This window comes from Drosophila busckii, unplaced genomic scaffold (assembly GCF_011750605.1).
Source record: "Drosophila busckii strain San Diego stock center, stock number 13000-0081.31 unplaced genomic scaffold, ASM1175060v1 Backbone_232, whole genome shotgun sequence".
NCBI classification, from domain to species: domain Eukaryota; kingdom Metazoa; phylum Arthropoda; class Insecta; order Diptera; family Drosophilidae; genus Drosophila; species Drosophila busckii.
Window position 1 is genome coordinate 1 of NW_022872704.1, and position 10,511 is coordinate 10,511.

The window sequence follows — 10,511 nt, forward strand, 5'->3', positions numbered from 1 at the left end:
AGCGGCATGTGTTCTCGCTCCAGCTTGCCAGCACAAAACAATACCCACTGGCATTGGCCACAAAATTTAGAGGAGCTTTTTCAAGTGCTAGGCCAAGTGGCAACTGGAGATCTGTACATGTTGGTGGGTGGCAACACAGCGCATGGCGTATATAGACGGCCCAGGAATATACAACATTTCATAGATGTGAACATGGTTCCCGAGCTGAAGCAGCATCACTTGGACGCACAGCAACTACTGCTGGGAGCTAATCTCACTTTGACAGAGACAATGCAGATCTTTCGCCTGGCTCAACAGCGCGCTGGCTTCGAGTATTGTGCGCAACTTTGGGACCACTTTGATCTGATCGCGAATGTGCCAGTGAGGAATGTGAGTCCATATTATCCAGCAACAGCTCAAAACAAGTTTTTGCAAAATTTCAATTGCTTAAACAGACAAGTGAGCTACATATACATTTAGACGAAGATTATACATACACTAATTAGACGAAGATTAAATGCTCTTCCTACAGACCTTTTAGACAACACTGCAAAGAGCATAGAGCACTAAAGTTGGGCGCTGCCAACTTTTTCATAGACTTTGACTTTCACACACACATACACACATAATAGTTTACACGTCACAAGACGTTGTCGCTGTCTATATGGATAGTTGAAAAGTTAATATCTCCGAAGTTATTTAGTTGATCATTTTGATCGGCATCGGCCGAGAACAAGAGAATGCTTGTTTGTGATTTATTTGAAACTTATTTCGATAAATATTATAGGCGTAAATCGGGGTTTTCGATTTTAAAACAGGTTTTATTTGAGAAAGAAATTGAAAAAAACAAGGTGACAGGTTAAAGTGGGCGCCACCAACATTTAAATAACATTTTGACTAGGGTATCGCAGCAAAAACACACGCATGGCACTCAAACACATTACATCACAAACAGCTAACGCGTCAAGCAGCTCACGTTTACGATGTAGCGTCAGCAGCAGGCGACGCCGCCGGCTGCGTCGGCAGCGACGTTTGTTTGGCGCGTCAGCCACTGTTGTCACCTCCCGCTGTCTATTATTGTAAAATTTCTTGGATATTATGGTATTATATATTGCTAAGTTATTTATCGTCGTTTTGATCGTTCTTCAATCCAGGTCGTCGAAAATATGACTAGGTCAATTTGTGATTTATTTTCATGATTTTAAGATGGATTTTTGGTACTGAGCCTTATTATATAGTTTTTTTTCGATTTGCGGGGGACGAGGGGAATGGAAATAAGAAAAAAAAAGAATAAGCGTGCGTGTCTGGATATAGAAGCACCTTAACATACTAAGATTTGGGTGGCTCCTAGCTCTTTATAGTGCTGAGAAACACGTACACTATACAGACGAGACGGACGACAGACGGACATGGCCTATATCGACTCAACTCGGTCGAACTGATTCAAGAATATTATATACTTTATGGGTCTGCAGCCTCCTTCTCCTTCCTGTTACATACATTTGAGCAACTTCATAATACCCTTTTTCCACTTTTTCAAAAATGTCAAAGTGTATAAAAAGAAATAAAAGCGTACAGCTTCGGGACTAGGTGTACCAACATACCAAATTTGGTTTTTTTTCGCTATTATAGTATCTGAGTTCTTGTTGATCATACAGACGGACGGACGGACAGAAGGACATGATTCATTCGACTTTGTATATTTTGTTGATCTAGAATATACATAAATACTTTATGGTGCCTTCTCCTCGTTAAATGTACTTTAATCCCAATTTAACCTTCAATTTCTTACAGAATGGAACTCTTGCAGGCAACATAAGCATAAAAAAGGAACATCCAGAATTTCCCTCCGATGTGTTTATAACATTTGAAGCACTCAATGTGCATTTAATAGTCCATGAAAACGCAGGCAGTTCACGTGTAATGAGCCTGCTGGACTATATGCAGGATGCTACGCCCAAATTGGTAATTGGAAGTTTTATACTGCGCAGTTACCCCAAAGAGAAATATCTCTTTCGCTCTTATAAAGTATGTCAAATCCTGGATACAAGCTATTTACTAACTTAGTCTCTTTGTAGATACTGCCGCGTGCTCAGAACGTACATGCCTATGTCAACGCTGGATTTTTGATAGAATGGCATGATGCGACGCAGCATTTAGTTGCCTCAGCACGCATTTGCTTTGGTAATCTAAGACCTGACTTTGTGCATGCCCATGAGGTGGAGCAGTTGCTGGCCTGTCGCCAACTCTATGACACCGCAACAATAGCTCAAGTCTTGCACGGATTGCAGAGCAGTTTACAGGCGGTGGAAATGCCACCCGAGGCTTCCTCACAGTATCGTCAGAGCCTAGCCCTCTCGCTATACTACAAGTTTTTGTTGGGCACAGCACCCAAGAACTTGGTGAGAGAGAGCTATCGCACCGGTGGTGACCTATTGGTGCGTCCTCTATCTTCAGGCAGCCAAACATTTGAGACCATTAAAAAGAACTTTCCTGTAACACAAGCAGTGCCAAAGCTAGAAGGTAAGAATTAGAAAGATCAAATATCACTAAAATTTTGAAAATCGGATTTTTAATTTTCTAATAATTTAATATAATAATGATTATAATTCTATATTCTTCTTTTTTATGCGCTTAGGTCTCATACAATGTTCTGGCGAGGCGATGTACATGAATGATTTGCTTACCACATCCAATGCGGTGCACTGTGCTTTTGTGACTGCCAAACGCGTGGGCGCCAGCATAGAGCAAATTGATGCTAGCGCTGCACTGCGTTGCAAAGGTGTTTTTGGCTTCTTTTCGGTGACCGATATTCCCGGGGATAACAATTTCTACAACAGTACGCTTTTTTCCGTGGAACCGGAGGAGATTTTTTGCGGTAGCGCTGTCAAGTACTTCGATCAGCCCTTGGGCGTAATCGCAGCGGTTAATCAGGATACAGCTATATATGCAGCCAACTTAGTGAAGGTTACCTATGCCAGCGAGCAGGTGCAGCTCTATACCAGCATGGCTTCGGTGCTCTCGGCGAAACATACGAAAGAAGCACAGCAACGTTTGTTTGTTCTGACTAAGCAAACTCAGGAGACTTTGCCGAAACCCAGTTTGGCGCCAGGTGATGTGCTAGGACGTGGCATTCTTGAGTTAGAGTCTCAGTATCATTTCACCATGGAGCCACAGACAACGATTGTTGTGCCCTGCGAGCAAGGCTTGCAGGTGTGGAGCGCTACACAGTGGATGGATGTAACCCAAGCCAGCATAGCACGCATGCTTAAGATGGATGTGAATCTGGTTCAGCTGCAAGTGCGACGCGTGGGTGGTGCATATGGCGCCAAAGTGACGCGTGGCAATTTGGCAGCTTGCGCCTGCGCTTTGGTGGCCCACAAGCTCAATCGTCCAGCGCGCTTTGTGCAGACTATAGAGTCCATGATGGAAACCTTGGGTAAGCGCTATGCCTGTCGTTCGGACTATGAATTTCAAGCGCGTGCCAACGGATCCATACTTATGCTAAGCAATAATTACTACGAGGATGCGGGCTGGAGTCTGAATGAGAACGTGGTGGAATTTCTTACCTTGTCAGCCCTTACAAATGGCTACAACTTAACTAATTTGAATTTCAAAGTGCAGGGCACAGCTGTTCGCACAGATGCACCCAGTTCAACCTGGTGTCGTGCGCCAGGCAACAGCGGAGGGTAAGGCAAAATCCAAAAATTAAACTACTACAGCTACACTCACTGTTTTGTTTATTCGCAGGCATCGCAATGACAGAGACCGTGCTGGAGCATATTGCCTTTGCCTGCAAGCTAGATCCGGTGGATGTTCGGTTGGTTAATCTACGCCCTGGCAGCAAAATGGTGCAGCTGTTACCCCGATTCATATCCTCAAGCGAGTATCGTCAGCGTCGCGATCAAGTGAATGTGTTTAATGCCCAACACCGTTGTTTTCTCGATAAAAGTTCTCAACAAGAGTTGAGTTTAATTAAGAGACTGCGAAAGAAAAAATATTAAAATTAGTCTACTAACAGGAAATGTGAAGAATCAAGGTGCTAACATCCTAGAGATTAAATCACTAATGTGTCCGTAATACTTTTAGAAATCATCGGTGAGATTCCTAGTAAAATGGATAAAACAAGTCTATGATGAGAGTGGCGTGGTAGGGAGGCAGGTAAATAAGAATACGAGAATACATCATGGGGCGAGAGGCGGAGTGCAGCATTAATGTAATTCGTTAAGGCGGAAGTACCCAACTTTCGATATATACACTGAAAGACGACAAGGGCAATCGGCAGCAAAACATACCCCCAGCGCACCACGCTGCTATATGCAAATATGTGTAAATATTGAGAAAAACGAAAACTATTTATGTCCTATATCGTTCTGCGAAATTAGCAGAGCGAGTTGGGTTTCGAAAAACGCACCAACGTCGGGTATCTTTGTGTACTTTATATGTGGTGCCGCAATTGTGGGCATAGGTCGTTTTTCTCGATTTGTTGGTGAGGGGTGCAGAAATAAATAAATAAATATATATAAAAAAAAGCAATTCGGAATATTGAATGGTATATGCAACGCTTCCGTCTCCCTGTTGTACACAATTGCACAACTTCATAATACCCTTTCCCATTTTTGATAAAAATGTTAAAATGTTTAACAATATATTATAATAATAGTCTCTCCTAAAACTAAAAACTAAACCTCACTACTTTTTATACGCAGCCATTGCTATGACAGAGACCGTGCTGGAGCATATTGCCTTTGCCTGCAAGCTGGATCCGGTGGATGTTCGGTTGGTTAATCTACGCCCTGGCAGCAAAATGGTGCAGCTGTTACCCCGATTCATATCCTCAAGCGAGTATCGTCAGCGTCGCGATCAAGTGAATGTGTTTAATGCCCAACACCGTTGGCGCAAACGTGGCTTGGGCCTGGCACAAATGGAATTTCCGCTGGATATCGGCATTGCCTTAGATTATCCGGCTACGGTGGCCATTTATCATGCCGATGGATCAGTGGTTATAACACATGGCGGCATTGAGATCGGTCAGGGCATTAATACCAAGGTCGCTCAAGTGGCTGCCTTTTTGCTGGGTGTACCGCTTCAGCTCGTACGTGTGGAGCAGAGTAATACTATCACGGGCGCGAAACTTCTTTTGTTCACTGCCAACTCTATGACCAGCGAAGTAGGTAGGTATTGCTGTGCGCAAGGCTTGCAGTACCCTAAACCAGCGTCTGGAGCCTGTAAAACGTAGACTGGGTCCCAAAGCCACCTGGCAAGAGATTGTGGAGGCAGCTTTCTTACAGTCCATAGGCATGGTGGTCACAGATTCTTACAAAATGGGTGACCAAAGCAACTACAACATATATGGCTTGAGTCTTTGCGAGCTGGAGTTGGATTTGCTAACAGGCAATCATTTAATACGCCGCGTGGATATTTTGGAGGATGCAGGTGAAAGCATAAGTCCCAATGTGGATGTGGGTCAGGTAGAGGGAGCCTTTGTTATGGGCTTGGGCTACTATTTGACTGAGCTGCTTCTCTATGATCGACAGACGGGACGTCTGCTTACAAATCGCACTTGGAACTATCATCCACCAGGTGCCAAGGACATTCCCATCGATTTTCGCATTGAGCTGCTGCAGAAGAACCCAAACCCTGTTGGTTTTCTGCGGTCAAAGGCAACTGGAGAGCCCGCCTTTTGTCTAGGCAGTTGGCGTGCTGTTTGCTATGCAACATGCCAATTCAAGCTGCTCGACAAGATGCTGGCTTACCAAGGGAATGGGTGCGTCTTGGTGCGCCAACCACACCAGAGACGGTCTGGTTAAATGCAGGCAATGAAGTGTCACAGTTCGTGCTATAATAAAGTATCCTTTTTACCTTACTTCTTTTATCCTACCTACAGTTTCTTAAAGTGTAACTCCCATAACTGCTATAACGTCGTTACTATTATAATTTTACGAGATAACAATTATTTCTCAATTTTTAATTGAAAAATAATTTTAATTAAAAGAACGTTTAACTATTATTTCATATTTAAAATCCAAAAAATAATAAAATTTAATTTTTATACACCTTGACATTTTTGAAAAAATGGAAAAGGGTATCATGAAGCTGTGCAAATGTAAGTAACATGGAGATGTAAGTAACATGGCAGACTCCATAAAGTATATATATTCTTGATCAGCAAGACAAACTGAGTTGATAAAGCTATGTCCATCTGTATGAGTGGGTGTTTCTCAGCAACTATAAGAGCTAGAGCAACCAAATTTGGTATGCTGGTGCTCCTATAAAATCGTTTTTATTTTTTTTTATTTCCTTGTCCCTCCTACCTCCTCAGCAAATTAAAAAAAAAAAACAATTTACCTCCACAAAAAAAAATTTTTCAATAAATCACACAAGCTTTGTCATGTTTCTGACTGGTATCGATAATTTCAGAACGATCGGATATATAATTTGGGTACGCTTGCTGACGCTACAGCAAAAACGAGCTGTTAGACGCGTTAGTTGTGTGTATATGTTTGCGAGTGAATATGTTTTCTGCGATGCAGTAGTCAAAATGTATATGAAACATGGCTTCGCCAAACTTACAAAATTACAGTTAAGTAGATACTTCTGTAAATTCATATTGACGTTTATGGCTCACATCGGTAGTAACAAATAACATGAAAATTTTGGGCTATCCCATTTTGCTTTTTTCTAAATGATTTATTTAGTTACAATTTGAATTCAGAACTCTTATTTACCGTTCCTGGTGTTGTACTGTTTATTACTCTTTTATTCAACAAACATTTAATAATTTCGATTTTATTACGTTTACTTGCGATTTCTTTTTATACACTTTGACATTTTTGTAAAAAATGGAAAAAGGGTATTATGAAGTTGCTCAAATGTATGTAACAGGGAGAAGGAGGCGTGGCAGACCCCATAAAGGTATATATATTCTTGATCAGGCTGACGAGCTGAGTCGATATAGCCATGTTCGCCCGTCGTCCGTCTGACCGTCTGAATGTTTGAGCAACTCATAGAGCTAGGGCAACCAAATTTGGTATATAGGTGCTCCTATATCCACACCACGCTTTTATTTATTTTTTTTATTTCCCCCCCCGCCCTATGTTTTTGGAAAAGATAAAATTCAATCAAAGACAAGTGGACAGGTTAAAGTTGGGCGCTACCACCCAACTTTAAATACACTTTGACTAGGTCATCGCAGCAAATACATGCATGCACTCACAAACACATACACCACAAACAGCTAACAAGCGCACGCTCGTTTTCGATGTAGCGTCAGCAGCAACGACGCCGCCGCTGCGTCGGCAGCGACGTTTGTGTGGCGCGTCAGCACGTGCACCCCGCTGTCTATATTGAAAATGAAAATTAAAATAATTGCTAAGTTTATTTATCTCCGTGCGTTCTTTGATCGTTTCGAACAATCGGTTTCGAAAAGATGAACTTAGGGCAATTTTTGTGATTTTTTTCAGTAAAGATTTTTGTACCTGCCTTATCATATTCGTTTTATATCGATTTGCGGGGAGGGGGGAGGAAATAAAATAAAAATATTGAAATAAAAGCGTAGTGTCCTGGATATGGAGGCACCTACATACCCAAATTTGGTTGCCTAGCGTCTTATAGTTGCTGAAGGAACACGCACATCAATACAGACGGAACAGACGGACGGAGACGACGGACAATGGCTATCATCGACTCAAGCTCGCGAGCTTGTCAAAGAATATATATATCTTTATGGGGTCTGCTCACGCCTCCTCTCCTGTTACATACATTTGAGCACTTCATAATACCCTTTTTTCCATTTTTTACAAAATGTCAAAGTGTATAAAAACCAACGGCCTAGTCTTAATTGGCATAAATGAGATAATTTACAGTAAATTTATAAAATATAATATATATATATAATATAATTTAAATTGTGTACAATTGAATTCAGCAAAAGCTTCAGATACGTTGGGCTTATGTATACCCTTTACTTTCAGACAATAAATAATATTAATTATAAATTAGTTCAAGCTTGATACTCAAAAGCATATGACAGAACTAAGCAAATTATATTCGCTATAATAATATAACATAATCACTACAAGGTGACAAAGCTAAAAATAAAACTTTTGGCTGAGTAAAAAGATAACGGAAACCGGCTCCAAATATAAACAGAGAGGCAACTGAGAGAAATAAACACAAACCAAAAAAAAAGAGGGAGAGAAAAAAGTATTAGCGTTCTGTTAAAGAGAACGTAAGCGACAATCTCTCTCCGAATAGTTTCGGATACGTTCCGGTATAAAAAAGCTAACCCGTTGTACAATCGCTACAGTATTTTTATAGAGTGGGCTGCGTGTGGACTGGAACTATTGTTGCATATTGTTGTGAAATTAATTTTAAGAAAATTTTACAAATAAATATAATTTATCAATCAATTAAGAACAACACTTATAATCTTAACAAGTGTTTCGACCAGTTTTGTACAGTTTAGCATTATATAAACATCATCATGTCTGAAAGTGTAACTATCAATGGTGAACGCTACGCAGGTAATCAAAGTATATAATAATTAATTGTTACGTATGTGTGTTTTTGTTTGTTCGTTTGCTCGTTTCGCAGTATAGTTTGAAATTTTGCATTTCATGCTTACGCTACTAATTTTATTACTCAGAACTATCTCCTAAAAGTTAAATTAAAAGTAAAATAATACATGTTGCTAGAAAATTACACTTTCAATAATTGAATTCAAACTGAGTTGATTGATAATTTAAAGAAAATCATTAAAAAATTTAAAATATGTTATCAAGTTTTTTATCCCAAATCACATATTAATATAATTCTTTGGCTTTAAGTTAATTTGACGACACTACCGGCTGACATAAGCTTGAATACTTTTATACGAGAGCATGCTGGACTTACGGGCACCAAATTCATGTGCCAAGAAGGCGGTTGCGGTGTCTGCGTCTGCGCCTTGAGCGGCATTCATCCGGTGACCGGCGAGCTTTGCACCTGGGCGGTCAACTCTTGCCTAACACTCCTCAATACCTGTTTGGGATTAGAAGTAACCACCACGGAGGGATTGGGTAACAAGCGCAAGGGCTATCATGCGATCCAGCAACGCCTCACCAAGATGAACGGCACCCAATGCGGCTACTGCTCGCCGGGATTCGTTATGAATATGTATGCACTGCTTAAGTCTACGGGCGGCAAGGTGACAATGGCCGAGGTGGAGAATTCGTTTGGCGGCAACATCTGTCGCTGCACCGGCTACCGGCCCATACTGGACGCCATGAAGTCCTTCGCCGTGGACAGCAACATCCAAGTGCCGGCGGAATGTGCAGATATCGAGGACTTAAGCAATAAAACGTGCCCCAAGACCGGTGAACTTTGTGCTGGCAGCTGCAAGAAGCAGCCGAAGAATGTTCAACTCTATTCCGATGGCAGTCGCTGGTATTGGCCACAGACAATATCTACGCTCTTTGAGGCACTCCAGCAGGCTGAAAAAGAGCAGCTGCCTTACATGCTTGTAGCTGGCAATACGGCTCATGGCATTTACAGACGCAGTGCGGATATTAAGGCCTTTATCGATGTGCGTGCTGTGGGGGAGTTGAGAGGCTACAGCTTGAAGGATAATGCCTTGTCTTTGGGCGGTAACCTGAGTCTCACTGAGACCATGGACATATGTCGCAAGTTCGAGAAGACTGCTGGCTTTGAGTATCTATCACAGGTGTGGTTGCACCTGGACTGGATTGCCAATGTGCCAGTACGCAATGTAAGTCAGTGAGGTGTCCACTAATCTCTTTATTACTTGATAACAAGTGTATCTATCTATTCTTATCTATTGAACCTATGCTTATCAATGTTTTTCATTTCTGTTACATGCAACTCAGGCGGGCACCTTGGCAGGCAACTTGTCGATCAAGCATGCACATCCCGAGTTCCCCTCAGATGTCTACATTGTGATGGAGGCTTTGAATGCAAAGGTGATCGTTCAAGAGTCGGCATCAAAGCAGGAAGCCATCAGCTTAGACAGCTATTTGAAACTCAACATGCAGGGCAAGCTTATTCGTGGATTTATTCTTCCAGCTTATTCCAAGGAGGAATTCATTTTCGATTCCTATAAGGTTGGTTCTCAATTTGACTACGAAATTGATCATTATTTATTTATATTTATTTATTTCTAGATCATGCCACGTGCTCAGAATGCTCACGCCTATGTCAACGCTGGATTCCTGGTCGAGATGGATGCCAACTCTCAGGTGAAAAGTGCCCGCGTTTGCTTTGGTGGTATTCGACCGGACTTTGTGCACGCATCTTCTATTGAGAAGCTGCTGATTGGCAGCAATCCCTTTGAGAATTCTTTGCTAGAGCGGGCTTTTAGCAATCTGGAATCCATTCTTCAGCCTGATGAAGTGCTACCTGACGCTTCGCCTGCCTATAGACGCAAGCTGGCCTGCGGCTTGTTCTACAAGTTCCTTCTGAAGGCGGCGACTCAACGTCAAAAGACAGTCGCGAAGAAGCATGAAACGGGAGGTCTGCTGCTACAACGTCCAGTT

General features: G+C 41.8%; 2 protein-coding genes across 2 annotated transcripts; both read left to right on the forward strand.

The window, feature by feature from the left end:
- The first annotated feature begins 15 nt into the window (after positions 1-15).
- On the forward strand, positions 16-5,824 carry LOC108601496 (aldehyde oxidase 4). The gene is given in 8 exon segments (XM_033294665.1): positions 16-369; positions 1,774-2,007; positions 2,058-2,502; positions 2,618-3,673; positions 4,689-5,152; positions 5,154-5,669; positions 5,671-5,703; positions 5,705-5,824. Coding segments are annotated over 8 exon segments (3,120 nt in total). The 5' UTR covers positions 16-117.
- A 2,572-nt stretch (positions 5,825-8,396) lies between these two features.
- Positions 8,397-10,508, forward strand: LOC117134982 (indole-3-acetaldehyde oxidase-like; the record flags this gene model as incomplete). The annotated part of the gene is made up of 4 exons (XM_033294666.1): positions 8,397-8,504; positions 8,808-9,727; positions 9,846-10,079; positions 10,140-10,508. Coding segments are annotated over exons 1-4 (1,563 nt in total), but the record flags the coding sequence as incomplete, so codon positions are not given.
- Between the last annotated feature and the right edge of the window lie 3 nt (positions 10,509-10,511).